The 21,865-nt window shown below is 53.0% G+C and overlaps 1 protein-coding gene across 1 annotated transcript in view; it reads right to left on the bottom strand.

Annotated features, from left to right (window-relative positions):
- Window positions 1–301: 301 nt before the first annotated feature.
- Window positions 302–21,865, bottom strand: part of LOC126474647 (cylicin-2-like) — a 56,505-nt gene continuing 34,941 nt past the window's right edge. Inside the window, exon 2 of the mRNA XM_050102126.1 lies at window positions 302–1,958. Within this exon, the coding sequence (XP_049958083.1) occupies window positions 302–1,958 (1,657 nt within the window). The remainder of the gene's footprint in view (window positions 1,959–21,865) is intronic.

Here is a 21,865-nt window from a genome sequence, read left to right on the forward strand (position 1 = left end):
TTCTTCTTGGGGACTTGAATGCCCAACATCCATTGTGGTGGAGTGTCACTTCAATGGGTAGGGGTATCCTAACTGAACAACCCCCCTGCGGGTCCGGGGGTTAGAATAGGGCCGAGGTCTTCCTGCCTGTCGTAAGAGGTGACTAAAAGGAGTCCATCCCCCTCAAGGGGGTAGTTAGCACCTGCGTCCGGAGACGGACAGTCCCACGACATATATTTGTGGTCTTTTTGGTTTTTCACTTCTCGTTTCTTCCTTCTTTGGTTGGTTCCTTTCTTTGTTCTTCTCCATCTAACTGTCTTCCTTACTCTTTCCCTTGCCTTCTTTCCCTTGCCTTCTTTCCCTTGCCTTCTTTCCCTTGCCTTCTTTCCCTTGCCTTCTTTCCCTTGCCTTCTTTCCCTTGCCTTCTTTCCCTTGCCTTCTTTCCCTTGCCTTCTTTCCCTTGCCTTCTTTCCCTTGCCTTCTTTCCCTTGCCTTCTTTCCCTTGCCTTCTTTCCCTTGCCTTCTTTCCCTTGCCTTCTTTCCCTTGCCTTCTTTCCCTTGCCTTCTTTCCCTTGCCTTCTTTCCCTTGCCTTCTTTCCCTTGCCTTCTTTCCCTTGCCTTCTTTCCCTTGCCTTCTTTCCCTTGCCTTCTTTCCCTTGCCTTCTTTCCCTTGCCTTCTTTCCCTTGCCTTCTTTCCCTTGCCTTCTTTCCCTTGCCTTCTTTCCCTTGCCTTCTTTCCCTTGCCTTCTTTCCCTTGCCTTCTTTCCCTTGCCTTCTTTCCCTTGCCTTCTTTCCCTTGCCTTCTTTCCCTTGCCTTCTTTCCCTTGCCTTCTTTCCCTTGCCTTCTTTCCCTTGCCTTCTTTCCCTTGCCTTCTTTCCCTTGCCTTCTTTCCCTTGCCTTCTTTCCCTTGCCTTCTTTCCCTTGCCTTCTTTCCCTTGCCTTCTTTCCCTTGCCTTCTTTCCCTTGCCTTCTTTCCCTTGCCTTCTTTCCCTTGCCTTCTTTCCCTTGCCTTCTTTCCCTTGCCTTCTTTCCCTTGCCTTCTTTCCCTTGCCTTCTTTCCCTTGCCTTCTTTCCCTTGCCTTCTTTCCCTTGCCTTCTTTCCCTTGCCTTCTTTCCCTTGCCTTCTTTCCCTTGCCTTCTTTCCCTTGCCTTCTTTCCCTTGCCTTCTTTCCCTTGCCTTCTTTCCCTTGCCTTCTTTCCCTTGCCTTCTTTCCCTTGCCTTCTTTCCCTTGCCTTCTTTCCCTTGCCTTCTTTCCCTTGCCTTCTTTCCCTTGCCTTCTTTCCCTTGCCTTCTTTCCCTTGCCTTCTTTCCCTTGCCTTCTTTCCCTTGCCTTCTTTCCCTTGCCTTCTTTCCCTTGCCTTCTTTCCCTTGCCTTCTTTCCCTTGCCTTCTTTCCCTTGCCTTCTTTCCCTTGCCTTCTTTCCCTTGCCTTCTTTCCCTTGCCTTCTTTCCCTTGCCTTCTTTCCCTTGCCTTCTTTCCCTTGCCTTCTTTCCCTTGCCTTCTTTCCCTTGCCTTCTTTCCCTTGCCTTCTTTCCCTTGCCTTCTTTCCCTTGCCTTCTTTCCCTTGCCTTCTTTCCCTTGCCTTCTTTCCCTTGCCTTCTTTCCCTTGCCTTCTTTCCCTTGCCTTCTTTCCCTTGCCTTCTTTCCCTTGCCTTCTTTCCCTTGCCTTCTTTCCCTTGCCTTCTTTCCCTTGCCTTCTTTCCCTTGCCTTCTTTCCCTTGCCTTCTTTCCCTTGCCTTCTTTCCCTTGCCTTCTTTCCCTTGCCTTCTTTCCCTTGCCTTCTTTCCCTTGCCTTCTTTCCCTTGCCTTCTTTCCCTTGCCTTCTTTCCCTTGCCTTCTTTCCCTTGCCTTCTTTCCCTTGCCTTCTTTCCCTTGCCTTCTTTCCCTTGCCTTCTTTCCCTTGCCTTCTTTCCCTTGCCTTCTTTCCCTTGCCTTCTTTCCCTTGCCTTCTTTCCCTTGCCTTCTTTCCCTTGCCTTCTTTCCCTTGCCTTCTTTCCCTTGCCTCCTCTGGTCTCCGCCTCGGCGTTTGAGACAGTCTGTCCTCTCTCTCCCTTTCTCTCTCTCTCTCTATCTCTCTCCTTTTTCTTCTTCCTTCCTCCCTGTGCGCGCCTGAAGGCCGACCCACGCGTTCGCACGCGTAGCCGGTGATGGGGTAATGCGTAATTCCCCGCCCTGGGTAGACAAGTAAGGCACGCACGTACCCCCTGGTAAAGGCCAGGCCCAGGGAGGGGTGATTGCCTGAGCTGATACCTTCTGACCATGCCGATTGTTCCCTCCGTCTGTTTCTCGGGAGGTGTGACCTGAGGTGTAAACATTCACCTAAGGCGGGAGTGCCCTCTGAGAGGGTCCCCTTAAGGAAGGAGCGCGTCATCGGAGACGCTGGCAATCATGGGGGATTCCTCCGCAATGGATTTCTCTTCTTCTCTCTCGACTTCTGCCCATTAACGGAAACATGACCAGCCCCCAGTGACGAAAGTACTACCGCCTGCCCCACAGTTCCTCGTCGTTTCTCGATCTGAGGATGGAAAGGATTTTTCCTCTGTCAACCCTTTCGTTATCCAGAAGGGTGTAGATGCCATAGCCGGATCTGTCAAATCTTGTACCAGGTTGCGTAATGGTACCTTGTTACTAGAAACTGAAAGCGCCTTTCAGGCACAAAAACTGCTTCGAGCCACACTCCTGTACACGTTCCCTGTCCGGGTGAAGGCTCACCGCACTTTGAATTCGTCTCGTGGTGTGGTCTATACTAGATCCCTCGACGGATTGACTGACGAGGAGATTCAATCTTTCCTCGCTGAGCAAGGCGTGACGGCTGTCCATAGGGTCATGAAAAAGGTCAACAATGACCTTGTACCGACCTGGACACTTTTCTTGACCTTTGACAGTGTTCAGCTGCCGTCGCGTATCAAAGTGGGCTACGAGGTTATTTCTGTTCGCCCCTATGTCCCGACACCTACGCGCTGCTACCAGTGTCAGCGTTTCAATCACATTCGACAGTCTTGTTCCAATGCGGCTAAATGTCACATGTGGCAGGGATGCCCATGAGGGTGACTGTCCACCTCCGTCTCCTCATTGTGTGAACTGTCAGGGTGACCATGCCGCATCCTCCCGCGACTGTCCCGTCTATAAGGAAGAACGCTGTATCCAAGAAATTCGGGTCAAAGAGAAAGTGTCCACCTCGGCTGCTCGCAAGCTATTGGCTAGTAGAAAGCCCACGCTGCTCCCAGCGGGGAAATACAGTACTGTCCTCGCCTCTCCTCGGACTACCAGGGAGGTGGCAACCCAGACATGCGATCTGACCTTCAGCACCACGGTCGTACGTTCGGCCAGTGCTAAGATCGCGCGGTCGACGTCTCCTCTTCCTCCCATTACCCCACAGACACCAGCCCCTTCATCAGCTTCTGCTAAGACGAAGACACAGAAGTCAGATGCACGGGCCTTCAAGAAGGAACCGTCCCGTGCAGACTTCCTACGTACCTCGACCTCCCAGCCATCGACCGGTAATTCCACCAAACGACCTTCCAAGAAGGCTCATAGGAAGCACAGTTCTCCTTCTCCGCCACGGCGCATTTCTTCTCCTGCGCCACCCAGCGGGTGCCGCCCCAGGCCGTTATCCGTTTCGCCTGGCCGCACCGCTGGTAGCCGAACATCTGGCCGTTCACTGGCGGAGGAAGCTCCACCTCCCGGCCATCTTACCAAGATGTCCGATGAACCTATAGAACCAATGGACGATGACTGTCCGCCTACTGATAGCGGCGGCAGTGCTCGCTCGAAGCCAGGCCCTCAGCGGTCTTCGAGGTGACCTCTTCTTTCATCTTCCTTTTCTTCTTACGATGGCACTTATTCACTGGAATATTCGCAGCATTCGCTCCAACCGAGAGGACCTGAAGTTGCTGCTCCGCTTGCACTGTCCGTTCGTCGTAGCCCTCCAGGAAACGAAGCTACGCCCATGCGATCACATTGCCTTTGCACACTACACCTCTGTGCGTTTTGATCTACCCCCTGTGGTAGGTATCCCGGTCCATGGAGGGGTTATGTTGCTGGTCCGGGATGATATTTACTACGATCCCATCACGTTGCACACCGGCCTGCAGGCAGTTGCCATCCGCATTACTCTCGCCACTTTTACATTTTCCATTTGTACCATTTACACTCCATCGTCGTCTGCCGTTACCAGGGCAGACATGATGCAAATTATTGCTCAACTACCTGCACCATTTTTGTTAACTGGAGACTTCAATGCCCACCATCCCCTTTGGGGCTCTCCAGCATCCTGTCCGAGGGGCTCCCTGTTAGCAGACCTTTTCAACCAGCTCAATCTTGTCTGCCTCAATACTGGCGCCCCTACTTTTCTTTCGGACACATCTCACACCTATTCCCATTTAGACCTCTCTATATGTACTTCCCAACTTGCACGCCGGTTTGAGTGGTATGCACTTTCTGATACATATTCGAGCGACCACTTCCCGTGTGTTATCCATCTCCTGCAGCATACCCCCTCTCCGTGCTCATCTAGTTGGACCATCTGCAAAGCAGACTGGGGGCTCTTCTCTTCCAGGGCGACCTTTCAGGATCAAACCTTCACAAGCTGCGATCGTCAGGTCGCACACCTCACGGAAGTCATTCTCACTGCTGCTGAATATTCCATCCCTCACCCTACTTCTCCACGTCGCGTACCGGTCCCCTGGTGGACCGCAGCATGTAGAGACGCTTTACGTGCTCGTCGACGTGCTTTACCCACCTTTAAACGCCACCCTACAGTGGCGAATTGTATCAATTATAAACGATTACGTGCACAGTGTCGTCGTATTATTAAAGAAAGCAAGAAAGCCAGCTGGGCTGCTTTCACAAGCACCTTCAACAGTTTTACTCCTTCTGTTGTCTGGGGTAGCCTGCGCCGGCTATCTGGCACTAAGGTCCACTCACCAGTTTCTGGCTTGACGGTCGCGAATGACGTCCTTGTGGCACCTGAGGCTGTCTCCAATGCCTTCGGCCGCTTTTTCGCAGAGGTTTCGAGCTCCGCTCATTACCACCCTGCCTTCCTCCCCCGCAAACAGGCAGAGGAGGCTAGGCCACCTAACTTCTGCTCCTCGAATCGTGAAAGTTATAATGCCCCCTTCACCATGCGGGAACTCGAAAATGCACTTGGCCGATCACGGTCCTCCGCTCCAGGGCCTGATTCTATTCATATTCATATTCAGATGCTGAAGAACCTTTCTCCTGCGGGTAAAGGTTTTCTTCTTCGTACTTAAAATCGCATCCGGATTGAGGGTCATGTTCCCGCATTCCCCCTGCGGGTCCGGGGTAAGAATAGGCCCGAGGTATTCCTGCCGGTCGTAAGAGGCGACTAAAAGGAGTTTCAACCGTTTCGGCCTTCTATGTGATGGTCCCCCTTGGGGTTTGACCTCCATTTTTCAAAATTCTACAGAAGTACGAGCCTTTTGGGGAAGGACACCTTACATGGTGTACCACTGGTCCTAAGTGCACTAAGACCTTGGCACTCAGCATTGCACCGGCGTTGTAACTGTACCCACTATTCCTCAAATTGGGCCTAAACGCCTGATGAGTTGTCCAAGTTACGCCCATAGTGCATCTCCATCTGCACCAGCGATCATGATGGACTTTCCATGGCACCAGAAATCCAGCACGGTAGCCAGCCTGTTGTGGTGGGGTCGTCATGTACCCTCTAGGTAGCCCCATGACAACACAGTACTGCCGATACCTGAGCTGCATCCTCCCCACGTTGGCCAAGGAGTAGATGCCTGTCTCTTTGGGGCATCAGGACTCCCGGCAATGGTCATCCTGCCAGGTGGCCCTTGCTGCGGCTGGGTGGCGCCCGTGGGGAGAGCCCCTGGTCGGAGTGGGTGGTATCGGGGCGGACGTTTCGCAGATGAAACGTCAACATGTATCTGGTCGCTCTGCGACCAAGTCTTTCAAAAGAAAAGGTACCGTTTCTAGTTCTGGTTCTCCTGCCCTTTCCCCCTTGGCCACTCCATGGGAGGAGGGACAGGCCCGCCGGCTTGGGGCGAAGTACTTCCCCCGCTATTTGGTCTGTTCTCGAACCGATGGGGGGACGTTCGCCACCTCCAAGCCCATGTTCTTTGTTCAGCACATTGAGGACGTCTTCGGGGAAATCGAGGCTCTCAGCAAGATGCGATCAGGGTCTGTTCTTATCAAGACCACCTCTGCCACACAGTCGGCGTCACTCCAGACGTGCGACCGCCTAGGGGACATCCCAGTATCCATTGTCCCACATCTGGCACTAAATAGGACGCAGGGGGTTATTTTTCATCGTGACCTCCTGCTACAATCTGATGAGGAGCTCAGGGCCAACCTGGAGCGCCGAGGCGTGCATTTCGTCCGGCGAGTCCAGCGCGGCCCCAAAGACCGTCGCATCAACACCGGGGCCTTTATCCTCGCCTTCGAGGGGACGTTCTCCCGGAGAAGGTAAAGGTGATGTCCTACCGGTGCGACGTGCGACCTTACGTCCCGCCTCCTATGCACTGTTTTAGGTGTTTGCACTTTGGGCACATGTCGTCCCGGTGTGAGGCTGAGCCCCTTTGTGGCGATTGTGGACGTCCTCTTTGTGAGGAACATACATGCACCCCACTACCTCGGTGCATTAATTGTCCTGGCGTCCACTCGCCTAGATCCTCAGACTGCCCCGCATATCAAAAGGAGAAGAAGATACAAGAAATCAAAACTTTGGATCAGCTCTCATATTCTGAGGCCAGGAAGAAGTATGACCGCCTTCATCCCGTGTCACTGACCACTTCGTTTGCCTCAGTTGTGTCCACTCCTTCCACGGTATCATCACCCCTATCCTGTCCCCCCTCCGCCTCCTCCGCCCATCAGGGGGCTCTGCCTCCGCCTCCCAAATCCTCCTCCCCCGTGACCCCCACCCCCTCTGCCCCAGGGGCCACCCTTCCTCCTCCTCCTCCTCCTCCTCCTCCTCCTCCTCCTCCTCCTCCTCCTCCTCCCACGCCACCTGAGAAGCGATCCTCTTCTCAGGCGTCCATCGGGGAAACGTTCCGGACCCGAGCTTCCGAGGTCCGGCATTCCAAAACGGACCCCGCGCGTGAGGATCTTCTTCGGGTCCAGTCCACCATCCCTGTGCCTCCTCGGCCTTCCAAGAAGGCCTCCAAGAAGAAGTCTCTAACCCCCTCTCCACCCCGGCGCGTTTCGTCTGACGCTCCATCCGCGAGTCGCTGCTCCCGGCCGTCCTCAGTTTCGCCGGGACGCTCTGCTGCCAGGCTCTCCGCCGGCCTTTCGTCGGCAAATGATGCGGCCCCTCCTACACAATCAGGGACAGCGGCCGCAGCTTGCGACGAGTCGGTGGAACCGGATCCGCCTCCCGTCGGTTGTAGCATAGTTCCCTCGCAACCTGGCCCTCCGCGGCCATCGAGGTGACCAGCTCTTACCCCGTCTCGTTCCCCCAACCTTTTGACTAGCGATGGCGTTGTTTCATTGGAACATACGAGGTATCCGATCTAATCGAGAGGAATTACAACTGCTCCTCCGCCTGCACTGTCCACTTGTCCTTGGTCTCCAGGAAACCAAGTTGCGCCCGACTGACCGTATTGCCTTTACCCACTATACCTCGGAGCGGTATGACCTCACCCCTGTGGACGGTATCCCAGCTCATGGTGGGGTCATGTTGCTCGTTCGGGACGATGTCTATTACCATCCCATCCCATTGACCACCCCACTCCAAGCAATAGCTATCCGCATTACTCTTTCTGCTTTTACTTTTTCAGTTTGTACCATCTACACTCCATCATCATCTGCTGTTAGTCGGACTGACATGATGCACCTGATCGTTCAGCTTCCCCCGCCGTTCTTATTGTTTGGCGACTTCAATGCCCATCATCCCCTTTGGGGCTCTCCTGCGTCCCGTCCAAGAGGCTCACTCTTGGCAGATGTCTTCAACCATCTCAATCTTGTCTGCCTCAATACCGGCGCCCCGACTTTCCTCTCAGACTCTACTCATACCTACTCCCACTTGGACGTCTCGATCTGTTCTACCACTCTTGCCCGTCGGTTCGAGTGGTATGTCCTTTCTGACACCTATTCGAGCGACCACTTCCCCTGTGTCGTTCGTCTCCTGCACCACACCCCATCCCCACGTCCTTCGAGCTGGAACATACTGAAAGCTGACTGGGGACTTTACTCCTCCCTGGCGACCTCTCCGGACCACGATTTTCCCAATTGTGACAGTCAGGTCGAATACCTCACGGCTGTTATCATCAATGCTGCCGAACGTTCCATTCCTCGTACTACTTCTTCTTCACGTCGCGTTTCCGTCCCCTGGTGGAACGAGGCTTGTAGGGACGCTACCCGTGCTCGACGACGTGCTTTACGCACCTTTCGCCGCCATCATACGTTGGCGAATTATATAGAATACAAACGACTCCGAGCACAATGCCGTAGAGTCATCAAAGACAGCAAAAAAGCTTGTTGGGCCTCTTTCACGAGCTCCTTTACCAGTTTTACTCCCTCTGCCGTCGTTTGGAGTAGGCTGCGCCGGCTGTCGGGCATTAAGGCCCACTCCTCGGTACCTGGCCTGACCTCAGGTAATGAGGTCCTTGTTGATCCTGTCGCTGTCTCCAACGCCTTTGGCCGCTTTTTCGCGGAGGTTTCAAGCTCCGCCCATTACCATCCCGCCTTCCTTCCCAGGAAAGAGGCAGTCGAGTCTCGGCGACCTTCCTTCCACTCGCTGAATCTGGAAACTTATAATGCCCCCTTTACTATGCGGGAACTCGAACGTGCGCTTGCACTGTCCCGGTCCTCTGCTCCGGGGCCAGATGCCATTCACGTTCAGATGCTGGCACACCTTTCTCCGGCGGGCAAACGCTTCCTTCTTCGTACCTACAATCGCGTCTAGACCGAAGGTCAAGTCCCCATGCGTTGGCGTGACGCCGTTGTTGTTGTTGTTCCTATACCCAAACCTGGGAAGGATAGACACCTTCCTTCTAGTTATCGCCCCATTTCTCTTACAAGCTGTGTCTGTAAGGTGATGGAGCGCATGGTTAATGCTCGGTTAGTCTGGATTCTTGAATCTCGACGACTACTTATTAATGTCCAATGCGGCTTTCGTCGCCGCCGCTCCGCTGTTGACCACCTTGTGACCCTGTCGACATTCATCATGAACAACTTTTTGCGAAGGCGCCAAACGGTAGCCGTGTTCTTCGACTTGGAGAAGGCTTATGATACCTGTTGGAGAGGAGGTATCCTCCGCACTATGCACAGGTGGGGCCTACGCGGTCGCCTGCCCCTTTTTATTGATTCCTTTTTAACGGATCGAAAGTTCAGGGTACGTGTGGGTTCCGTATTGTCCGACGTCTTCCTCCAGGAGAACGGAGTGCCTCAGGGCTCCGTCTCGAGCGTAGCCCTTTTTGCCATCGCGATCAATCCAATTATGGATTGCATTCCACCTAATGTCTCAGGCTCTCTCTTTGTCGATGACTCCGCGATCTACTGCAGTGCCCAGCGAACATGCCTCATGGAGCGCTGCCTTCAGCGTTGTCTAGACAGCCTCTACTCATGGAGCGTGGCAAATGGCTTCCGGTTCTCTGAAGAGAAGACGGTTTGTATCAACTTTTGGCGATATAAAGCGTTCCTTCCGCCATCCTTACATCTCGGTCCCGTTGTTCTCCCATTCATGGACACAACTAAGTTTCTAGGGCTCACGTTGGACAGGAAACTGTGTTGGTCTCCACATGTCTCTTATTTGGCGGCCCGTTGTACACGTTCCCTTAATGTCCTAAGAGTTCTTAGCGGTTCATCTTGGGGAGTGGATCGCACTGTGCTGCTTCGCTTGTATCGGTCCATAGTCTGATCGAAGCTGGATTATGGGAGCTTCGTCTACTCGTCCGCTCGGCCATCCCTCTTACGCCGGCTCAACTCCATCCACCATCGGGGGATACGTCTTGCGACCGGAGCCTTCTACACTAGTCCTGTGGAGAGTCTTTATGCTGAAGCTGCCGAGTTACCATTGACCTACCGGCGTGACGTACTGCTGTGTCGGTATGCCTGCCGGCTGTTGTCTATGCCCGACCACCCCTCTTACAAGTCCTTCTTCGCCGATTCTCTCGACCGTCAGTACGGTTTGTATGTGTCTGCCCTGCTGCCCCCCGGAGTCCGCTTCCGTCGCCTGCTTCGACAATTGGATTTTGCCCTACCTACCACCTTCAGAGAGGGTGAGAGCCCGACGCCACCTTGGCTCCAGGCTCCGGTTCGTATTTATCTCGACCTCAGCTCACTCCTGAAGGAGGGTACTCCGGCTGCAGTGTATTGCTCACGGTGTGTCGAACTTCGTGCTCGACTTGCCGGTCACACCTTTAGTTACACCGATGGCTCCAAAACTGACGGCGATGTCGGCTGTGCCTTTGTCGTCGGGGCCGCCACCTTTAAATACCGGCTCCTTCACCAATGTTCCAGCTTTACGGCCGAGCTTTTTGCTCTCCATCAGGCCGTTCAGTATGCCCGCCGCCACCGCCATTCATCGTATGTACTCTGCACTGACTCACTCAGTGCTCTTCAGAGCCTTGGGGCTCCTTATCCGGTCCATCCTTTGATTCAACGGATACAGCAGTCCCTCCATTCTTTCGCTGATAATGGCGGTTCTGTCAGCTTTCTGTGGGTTCCCAGACATGTAGGAGTGGCTGGGAATGAGGCTGCGGATGCTGCAGCCAAGGCTGCAGTCCTCCTGCCTCGGCCAGCCTCCCATTGTGTCCCGTCATCTGACGTTCGTGGGGATGTATGTAAGAGGCTTGTCGTTGTGGTGGGATGCTTGGTCATCCCTCCAAGGAAACAAGCTCCGGGCAGTAAAACCGCTCCCAACTGCTTGGACAACATCCTCCCGACCATCTCGGCGCGAGGAGGTCCTTCTGACCAGGTTGCGGATTGGGCATTGCCGGTTTAGCCACCGCTACCTGCTCTCTGGTGACCCAGCCCCGCAGTGCCCTTGTGGTCAGGCATTAACAGTGCACCATGTTTTATTGTCGTGTCCCTGTTTTAGTAAATTTCGTGTTGTCCTGTCCCTGCCATCTACTTTACCGGATGTTTTAGCTGATGACGCTCGAGCAGCTGCTCGTATTCTGCGTTTTATAACTTTAACTGGCTTGACCAAAGACATTTAACCTTTTTACTTATTTAATCTGCATCTTTGTCAGGTCCTTCTGGTGTCCCCCCATCCCCTTGAGTTTTAGCAGATTCCATGTTTTCTAACACCAGTGACTGGGCGCTAATGACCTCAGCAGTTGAGCGCCCTTAAACCCTAAAAAAAAAAAAAAAAAAAAAAAATGTTCCCGCATGCTGGCGCGAGTCTATTGTTGTCCCGATCCCTAAGCCAGGGAAGGACAAGCACTTGCCTTGCAGTTATCTACCCATCTCGCTTACCAGCTGTGTCTGTAAAGTGATGGAGCGAATGGTTAACTCCTGTTTGGTTTGGCTGCTCGAGTCTCGACGCCTACTTACCAATGTACAATGTGGATTTCGTAGGCGCCGCTCTGCTGTTGACCATCTGGTTACCTTGTCGACCTTCATTATGAATAACTTCTTGCGGAAGCGCCCGACCGCGGCTGTGTTCTTTGATTTGGAGAAGGCTTAAGACACCTGTTGGAGGGCGGGCATTCTCCGCACCATGCATACATGGGGCCTTCGCGGTCGCCTCCCTCTTTTTATTCGTTCCTTTTTAATGTATCGACAGTTCAGGGTACGTGTGGGTTCTGTCCTGTCACACCTTTCGCCAGGAGAATGGGGTTCCACAGGGCTCAGTTTTGAGCGTCGCTCTCTTCGCCATAGCGATCAATCCAATAATGGATTGCCTCCCAGCTGATGTATCAGGCTCCCTTTTCGTGGAGGATTTTACCATCTATTGCAGCGCGCAGCGTAAGTGTTTCCTGGAGCGCTGTCTTCAGCGTTCTCTTGTCCATCTTTACTCCTGGAGTGTCGCCAATGCCTTCTGTTTTTCTGCCGAGAAGACGGTCTGTATTAACTTCTGGCGCTACAAAGAGTTTCTCCCACCGTCCTTACAACTCGGTCCCATTGCTCTCCCATTCGTGGAGACAACAAAATTTTTAGGTCTTACATTTGACAGGAAACTTAGCTGGTCTCCACATGTCATATTTGGCTGCCCGTTGTACCTGTTCTCTAAATGTCCTCCGTGTTCTCAGTGGTATGTCGTGGGGAGCGGATCGAACTGTCCTACTTCGCCTATATCGGTCGATCGTCCGCTCCAAGCTGGATTATGGGAGCTTCGTATACTCCTCTGCACAGCCATCTATCTTAGGCCGCCTCAACTCCATACAACATCGGGGCTTACGACTTGCGATCGGAGCGTTTTATACTAGTCCGATCGAGAGTCTTCATGCTGAAGCCGGTGAATTGCCACTCACCTACCGGCACGATATACTGCTTTGTCGGTATGCCTGTCGGCTACTGGCAATGCCCGACCACCCGTCTTATCGTTCCTTTTTCGATGACTCTCTCGACCGTCAATAGGGGTTGTAAGTCTCTGCCCTGCTACCCCCTGGAGTTCGCTTTCGTCGCCTCCTTCAACACCTTAATTTTTCACTCCCTGCAACCTTTCGAGTGGGCGAGAGCCACACGCCACCTTGGCTCCAGGCTCAGGTTCGCGTCCACCTTGACCTCAGCTCGCTCCCAAAGGAAGTTACCCCCGGTTCGGTATACCACTCCCGTTTTGTTGAACTTCGTTCGAAGTTCATTAATATGACCTTCATTTATACAGATGGCTATAAGACCAATGACGGGGTCGGGTGTTCTTTTATTGTCGGGGCACAGTTTCAAATACTGGCTCCATGGCCATTGTTCGGTCTTCACAGCTGAGCTCTTTGCCCTCTACCAGGCTATCCTTTACATCTGCCGCCACAGACATTCTGCATATGTCATCTGCTCCGATTCCCTGAGCGCCATCCAGAGCCTCAGTGATCCGTACCCAGTTCACCCTTTCGTGCACCGGATCCAACGCTCTCTTCAGCAGCTGGTGGATGTCGGTTCTCCGGTTAGCTTTATGTGGGTTCCTGGCCATGTCGGTATCCCTGGGAACAGAGCTGCAGATGCCACGGCCAAGGCTGCGGTCCTCCAGCCTCAGACAGCTTCTTGTCGTGTCCCTTCGTCAGATTGTAGCAGGGTCATTTGTCGGCGCATTTTATCGCTGTGGCATGCCGATTGGGCTGCACTTTCAGACAACAAGCTTCGGGCCTTGAAACCCTTTCCCGCGGCTTGGACGTCGTCCTAACGCCCTTCTCGGCAGGAGGAGGTAGTTTTGGCCCGGTTACGAATTGGACACTGCCGGTTCAGCCATCGCCATCTGCTGACGGCTGCGCCGGCGCCGTTCTGCCCATGTGGGCAATTGCTGACAGTCCGCCACATTTTAACGTCCTGTCCGGATTTTAACACACTGCGTCTTGATCTTGGCCTGCCATGTACTCTAGATGCCATTTTAGCGGATGACCCACGAGCAGCTGCTCGCGTTCTTCATTTTATCAACTTGACAACCCTCTCTAAGGACATTTGATTATGCTGTTTTTTTAATCCTGTGCCTGTCAGTCTGTCTTTTATCGTGTTTTCCGTTTCGTTGCTGTTTTAAACTTGTGACTCGCGGTGCATTCCTAACGTAGTCTGGGCGCTAATGACCGTTGAAGTTGTGCGCCCTAAAACCACAAAAAAAAAACTGAACAAGTCATCAGATCTCGATTTGTCTCCTAAATGATGGTTCTCATACCCACTTCAGTGCCACTCATGGCACCTTCTCTGCTATCGATCTCCACCTCACTTGCCCTTGTGGCCTTCCTTCATTGGTCATTCCAAGATGACTTTTGAAACAGTGAACACTTCCCAGTGATTCCATCGTTCCCCTGTTGCTGCTGCCAGGCAGACAGGCCCCCAAACTGGGCATTCTGCAGGGCAGTGCATCTCTGCCACTATTCTTCATGCTGCTGGCACTGCTGTCCCCCTAGCCACAGGTCCCCCCTCATCGACCAATACCATGGTAGATAAAGGATGACAGTTGCTGTCAGACTGCCAACAGGCGTTGCAGTGATTTAAGCAACACCCTTCACAGACCAACCTCCTTGCTTTTAAGTGTCTCAGTGCTAAGGCTCATTACCTTAAGTGGAGTAAAAAGGAATGCTGGGAGCGCTTTTTCTTCCCTGGAGACGATGTCTCATCGCAGATTTGATCCAAGCCTTCTGGGCTGCCGCCAGCATCTGAACGTCAAAGGTGTTCTGTGCACTGACCCACTGGTTCTCACAGAATGCCTCGTAACACATGTTGTGACAGCATCATAATACTCTTTCTACCCTACTACCTTCCTCTGTCAGAAATGCAGAGTTGAACAGGGCCCATCCATTTCATCCCACACCACGTTGGCCCCAATAATGCACCCCCCCAGGGGGTCCACAACTCTTTCGTGGATACGTGCGTGGCGAGCACGGGGCCCCGAGCCATTGCAGCCTTCTTTCTCTCCCGGGCTGCATTTCCTTTCCCTTCCCCTCCTTTCCCCTCCATACCCCTTTCCCCTCGCCCTCTCCTCTCCCTCTATTGGTGTCCTTGCTTATGTTGGCCCCCGCTATCCTCCTGGTTCTGTTGGTTTTACACTCTGGCTTTGTTGCGTAATCATCTCCTCCTTTTGGCATTCCTTGGTCCCCCTCTGGGGTTTGACCTCCATTCCAAAATTTCTCTTCCGTAGTGTGAGCCATTTGGGGAAGAGCACCTTACCTAGTGTCTCCGACGTGTGCCCTCCTAGTATATTCCACCTTTTCTTCTACGTCGTTGTCTGATGCTAGGGTGCATAGCCAGCACGGTAGCCAGCCCGTGTGGTGGGGTCGCTATGTACCCTTTTGGTTGAGCCCCCTGAACACACAGGGATCACACTTCTGATACCTGAGCTGTGACCTCCTCATGCATGCCTTGGAGTGGTTGCTCGTCATCCTGGAGCATCGGAACTCCCGGCAATGGCCGCCGTGCCAGACGGCCCTTGCTGTGGCTGGGTGGCGCCCGTGAGGAGAGCCCCTGATCGGAGTGGGTGGTATCAGGGCGGACGCTATGCAGATGAAACGCATAAGGGTCCAAACCTCTGGCCGCTCTTCTGCGGCCGTCTCTCTGCGTGGTACTGATTCCTCAAGTGCTGCTTCTCTTGCCCCTTCGGCCTTCCCTTCCGTGGCTACCCCCTGGGAGGAGGGTCAGGCCCGTCGTCTAGGGGCAAAACCTTTCCCCCGTTATCTAGTTTGCACCAGGACTGATGGAGATACTTTCACCAGTGTCAAACCTTTATTCTTTGTGGAACACATAGAAGACAAGTTCGGCGAAGTGGACTCCCTGAGCAAGATGCGGTCGGGTTCATTACTGATAAAAACTGCTTCGGCTGCCCAATCTGCGGCCCTTCGTGCCCGTACCCATCTTGGCACAATTCCCGTGTCCATTACCCCTCACCAGTCTCTAAATATGGTACAAGGTGTGATTTTTCACAGAGACCTCATCCTTCAAACTGATGAGGAACTTCGGGACAATCTCGGACGGCGGGGTGTTCACTTTGTTCGGCGTGTTCAGAAGGGTCCTAAAGATAATCGTATTGATACTGGTGCCTTTATCCTGGCCTTTGAAGGGGATACCCTTCCTGAGAAAGTTAAGATTATGGTCTATCGCTGTGATGTGAAGCCGTACATCCCACCTCCTATGCGGTGTTTTAAGTGCTTGCGTTTTGGCCACATGTCTTCTCGCTGTACCCAGGACCCTCTCTGTGGTGACTGTGGACGTCCACTCCATGAGGGGAGTCCCTGTGTTCCCCCTCCTGTATGTGTAAATTGTCATGGTAGTCATTCTCCACGTTCAGCAGATTGCCCAGTCTATAAGAAAGAAAAAAAGATACAGGAGTATAAGTCTCTTGATCGTTTAAGCTACACAGAGGCCCGTAAGAAATATGCACGATTGCACCCTGTGTCCATGACATCTAGTTACGCCTTGGTTACATCTTCATCCCTTCCTCCCCCTTCCTTACCCCCGTCCCGGACCCCTCTCCTTCCCCCCTCCCCTGCGGCTCCCACACCTTTTCCTCTGGGCGCCGCTCCCCCTCCCCAGCCGGAGAAGTGTCCCACTCCTTCGGCGTCTGCCGGTCAAGGGCGCCTCTCCCGGGATGCCCCTTCCCGGCACCTTCCAGGTCAAAGGTCTGCTGCAGCGCGGCGACCGCGAGAGCCGCGGTCTATCGGCCCCCAGGTCGCCCGGTCTCTTTCTGTTCCTGATCTTGCTGCAGCTGGCTCCATTATGCCACACAGCCCTCCTCGATCTCAGCCTGAAAAGAAGAAGAAACATAAGTCCCGGGACAAAGAGCCTCTGGTGTCACCGGAGGTCCCTTCTCCGGCTTCACAACCGGATTCTGACCTGTCGTTTATGGATGTCGCCCCCTCCTTGTCGGTGACGGGTGGGGACCCGGCGGTATGACTGGATTTAGCGTGTTCAGCCCTCATTTAAACCATCGTTCTGTGGTTCTCCAATGGAATTGTAATGGCTACTATCGTCACCTTCCGGAATTGAAATCCCTTCTTTCGTCCTACTCAGCAGCTTGTGTGGTTCTCCAGGAATCTCATTTTACTGATGCTCACTCACCGACCCTCCGTGGGTTCCGTGTTTTCTGTCGAAATCGGGTCGGACCCTTGCGGGCTTCTGGTGGCGTTTGTACGTTGGTCCGTACAGACATTGCTAGCACGTGGATTCCTCTCCAAACTACATTGGAAGCAGTTGCTGTTAGGGTCCACTTAGACTCTGCAGTCACAGTATGCAATCTTTATCTCCCTCCTGACAGGACTCTTACACCTGCTGCCTTAACCACCCTTCTTCAGCAACTTCCTCCTCCCTTCCTCCTCCTTGGGGATTTTAATGCTCATCATCCTTTGTGGGGCAGTGCCTTTCCATCTAGACGAGGTCTTCTTATCGACCAATTTATTGCAGACCACGACCTGTGCCTTCTTAATGATGGCTCCCCTACTCATTTCAGTGCTGGTCATGGTACCTTTTCTGCCATTGATCTTTCTCTTTCTTCTCCCTCTCTCCTCCCTTCATTACACTGGTCGCCACACGACGACCTTTGTGATAGTGACCATTTCCCGTTGATTATCACGCTCCCTTCCCGCTCCCCGATGGAGAGGTTACCTCGTTGGTCTTTCCACCGCGCCGATTGGCCTCTATATACTGCACAGGTCGAGTTTTCTCCCTCTTTGTCGGGTTGTATTGATGACGTCCTACGTGACGTGTCTGACGCGATTGTTCGCGCTGCTAACCTTGCTGTCCCGCGCTCATCTGGACAATTTCGTCGTCGGCAAGTCCCGTGGTGGAGTACGGCCATTGCCATTGCCATCCGTGATCGCCGTCGAGCTTTGCAACAGTTTAAGAGGCACCCATCTGTAGCCAGCCTTTCTACCTTTAAGCGCCTTCGCGCTAAAGCCCGTTATTTAATCAAACAGAGCAAGCGGATATGTTGGGAACGATTCGTTTCTTCCCTTGGTTCCACTGTCCCTCTGTCACGGGTATGGGCTACACTTCGCTCTCTCCAAGGTTGCCATCGGCAGTCCACCCTCCCAGGCCTTCACCTCCCAGATGGCATTTGTACGGACCCATTAGTTCTCGCAGAACATCTTGCAACCCATTTTGCAGTGGCATCAGCGTCGGCCTCCTATCCAGCTGCTTTCCTTCATCAAAAACAGCAGGCTGAAGCTGTCACCTTATGTTTCACCACTTGTGAGTCAGAATCTTACAACGAACCTTTCACTGAATGGGAATTTCTTTCTGCTCTATCTGCTTCTCATGATACAGCTCCTGGCCCAGATTCCATTCATAACCAGCTGCTTCAACATCTCAGTGCTCCACAACGGCACCATCTTCTTCGGGTGTTTAACCGTATCTGGCTCCAGGGTGACTTCCCTTCTCAGTGGAGGGATAGCATTGTGGTTCCTGTCCTTAAGCCTGGTCAGAACCCCCTATCTGTTGACAGCTATCGGCCAATTAGTTTGACCAATGTTGGTTGTAAGTTACTTGAACGGCTGGTAGCCCGTCGGCTCACTTGGGTCCTCGAATCTCGGGATCTATTGTCCCCTTACCAGTGTGGCTTTCGAGAGGGACGATCTCCAATCGATCATTTACTTCGCTTGGAATCCGCAGTTCGGCAGGCTTTTTCCCAGCGCCGCCATTTGGTTGCAGTGTTTTTTGACCTTCGCAAGGCCTATGACACGGCCTGGCGCCATCACATCTTACTAACCCTTCATCAGTGGGGTCTTCGGGGCCCACTCCCGATTTTTATCCGTCAGTTCCTGATCCATCGGTCATTCAGAGTTCGAGTTGGTACTGCTTTTAGTTCTCCACGGACCCAGGAGACGGGCATCCCACAGGGTTCGGTCTTGAGTGTCCTTCTTTTCCTCATTGCTATCGATGGACTTGTGGCCTCTGTCGGTCCCTTGGTCGCCCCTGCCCTGTATGTGGATGATTTCTGCATTTGGGTTAGTTCCTCCTCGATGCCATCTGCAGAACGGCAGCTCCAGGTGGCTATACGGCGTGCCTCTGCATGGACCCTCTCCCACAGGTTTCAATTCTCTCCTTTAAAATCGCGGGTGGTCCACTTCTGTCGCCGTACTACGGTCCACCCTGATCCAGAGCTCTATCTCGCTGCACAAAGATTGCCTGTGGTTCCACAGTTTCGTTTCCTAGGTCTTCTTTTCGACAACAAGCTCACTTGGCTGCCCCATATCAGACTCCTGAAGGTAGGATGTTTCCGTAAACTCAATGTCCTTCGCTTCCTTGCCCACTCCTCCTGGGGTGCGGACCGTTCCCTCCTCCTCCGTCTTTATCGTGCTCTAGTTCTGTCACGTTTGGACTATGGTTGTCAAGTTTATGGTTCAGCTGCTCCTTCCACGCTGCACGTGCTGGATCCAGTCCACCATCGTGGTATCCGTTTGGCCACCGGTGCCTTCCCTACTAGCCCTGTTGATAGTCTCCTGGTTGAAGCTGGGATCCCCCCCCCTTTCTGTTCGGCGGTCCCAGCTTCTGGTGTCTTATGCCCTTACTATCCGTTCTTCTCGCGCTCATCCTTCCTATTCTATCCTATTCCCAGACCATGGACGTCGCCCGCCTGACTCCCGCCCTCGGGCGGGTTTACCGGTTGGGCTGCGCCTTGCGTCTCTTACCCGTGATTTTCGGCTTCCTTCTTTGTCCTGTCTTCCTCGCTCCCTCCCCTCCACCCCTCCTTGGTTAGTTCCTCGGCCTCGAATTCGGATGGATCTCCGCCGCGGTCCGAAAGATTCCATCCCCCCGGTGGTGTTCCGTTCCTTTTTCCGCCAAATTTTATGGGAGTTTCGGGATGCTGTTGTTTTTTACACTGATGGCTCTAAATCTGCTGATCATGTTGGGTATGCCTTCACGTCCTTTGTTGGAACGGAAAATCATCTACTGCCACCCTCATGTGGGGTGTTTACTGCGGAATTGATGGCAATTTCCCGGGCCCTTACCTTTATTAAACAATCCCAACACAACCGCGTTTTGTTATGTACGGACTCGATGAGTGGCCTTCTTGCTATTGACCGGTGTTTTTCGCGCCATCCCTTGGTCTCTGCCATCCATGACCATCTCGCTGATCTTCACCGTGCTGCTTGTTCCATTGACTTCCTATGGGTCCCGGGCCATGTGGGTATCCCGGGTAATGAGCTCGCTGATCGTTTGGCTGGGGGAGCAGTTACTTACCCCCCGTTTTCTGTAACCCCTCCTGCAGCGGATTTACGGCTTCACATCAAATCCCACTTTGCACAGTCATGGGCCAATTCTTGGGAGGCTACTCCACTGTCTAATAAACTTCGTGCCATTAAGGTGAATACAGGCCCATGGCGTTCTTCCTTTAGCCTCTCCCGCAAGGACTCGACCACACTGTGTCGTCTCCGCATTGGCCATACCAGGCTGACCCATGGTTTCCTTTTGCGTGATGAGCCACCCCCGCTATGTGGTTGTGGAGCCTTCCAGTCAGTGGCCCACATTTTGGTTGAATGCCCCCTTCTTTTGGCTCTGCGTGCTAAGTACAGACTCCCCCACACTTTACCTTTGATGTTGGCTGACGATTCCCGGATGGTCTCTCTGGTTCTATGTTTCCTCCGGGAGAGTGGTTTTTATTCTCAGTTTTAAAGTTTTTAATCTCCCTCTGGTGTTGGGGCAGGGCGGTGAGTGTTTGGGTGTCTCCCACTGTAGGCAGTGTTCAGAGATTCCCGATTCACCTCCCTGACCGGAATCCTCTTCTTTCCCTTTTACTCTGTTTTTACCCCTTCTTTTTAAGGCTTGGTTAGTTTTTCTATTCCCATACGTACTTTCTGCATTATAGCAGTTGTACCTTTTAAGTCACAGGTGGTCTTGCCTATGCTGTTTCAGCATAGTGTTGGGTTCGTTCTCTTGCCAACTTCCCTCATTTGTTTTTACTAATGACAACGTGACTGCCCTTTTACGTTTCCCCTTTATCCGTTTTATTTTTCTGACTATACTGAGATGTCCCGTTAGCAGAATGGAGTCTATTTGAAACAAGGGACTGATGACCTTGCTGTTTGGTCCCTTTAACCTCAAACAACCAACCAACCAACCAATAATGCACCTTTCGCTGATGAGAATTGGTGCAGGCTCTTAGACCTTCCCCCCAGAGGGTCCACAACTCTTTTGTGGATACATGCGTGGTGAGCATGGGGCTCTGAGCTATTGCAGCCTTCCTTCTTTCCAGGGCTGCATTTCCTTCCCCTTCCCCTCCTTTCCTCTCCTTGCTCCTTTCTCGTCACCCTGTCCTCTCCCTCTCTTGGTGTCCTTGCTTATGTTGGCCCCTGCTATCCTCCTGGTTCTGTTGCTTCTACAATTCAGCTTTGTTGAGTAATCATCTCCTCCTTTTGGCATTCCTTGGTCCCCCTCTGGGGTTTGACCTCCATTACAAAATTTCTCCTCCATAGTGTGAGCCATTTGGGGAAGAGCACCTTACCTAGTGTCTCCGACGTGCGCCCTCCTAGTACATTCCACCTTTTCTTTCACGTTGTTGTCTGATGCTAGGGTGCATAGCCAGCACGGTAGCCAGCCCGTGTGGTGGGGTCGCTATGTACCCTTTTCGTTGAGCCCCCTGAACACGCAGGGATCACACTTCTGATACCTGAGCTGTGACCTCCTCATGCATGCCTTGGAGAGGTTGCTCGTCATCCTGGAGCATCGGAACTCCCAGCAATGTCTGCCGTGCCAGACAGCCCTTGCTGTGGCTGGGTGGCGCCAGTGAGGAGAGCCCCTGATCGGAGTGGGTGGTATCAGGGCGGACGCTATGCAAATGAAATGTATACGGTGCCAGAACTCTGGCCGTTCTTCTGCGGCCATCTCTCTGTGTGGAACTGATTCTTCAAGTGCTTCTTCTCTTGCCCCTTCGGCCTTCCCTTCCATGGCTAGCCCCTGGGAGGAGGGTCAGGCCCGTCGGCTAGGGGCGAAACCTTTCCCCTGTTACTTAGTTTGCACCAGGACTGATGGAGATACTTCCACCAATACCAAACCTTCATTCTTTGTGAAACACATTGAAGACAAGTTTGGCGAAGTGGACTCCCTGAGCAAGATGTGGTAAGGTTCGTTGCTGATTAAAACTGCTTCAGCTGCCCAATCTGCGGCCCTTCGTGCCTGTACCCATATTGGCAGAATTCCTGTGCACATTACCCCCCACCAGTCTCTAAATATGGTTCAAGGTGTGATTTTTCACAGGGACCTCATCCTTCAAACTGATGAACTTTGGAACAATCTCGGACGGTGGGTGTTCACTTTGTTCGGCGTGTCTAGAAGGGTCCTAAAGACAATCGCATTGATACTGGTGCCTTTATCCTGGATTT

This window comes from Schistocerca serialis, chromosome 4 (genome assembly GCF_023864345.2).
Source record: "Schistocerca serialis cubense isolate TAMUIC-IGC-003099 chromosome 4, iqSchSeri2.2, whole genome shotgun sequence".
In the NCBI taxonomy this organism is placed as follows: Eukaryota; Metazoa; Arthropoda; class Insecta; order Orthoptera; family Acrididae; genus Schistocerca; species Schistocerca serialis.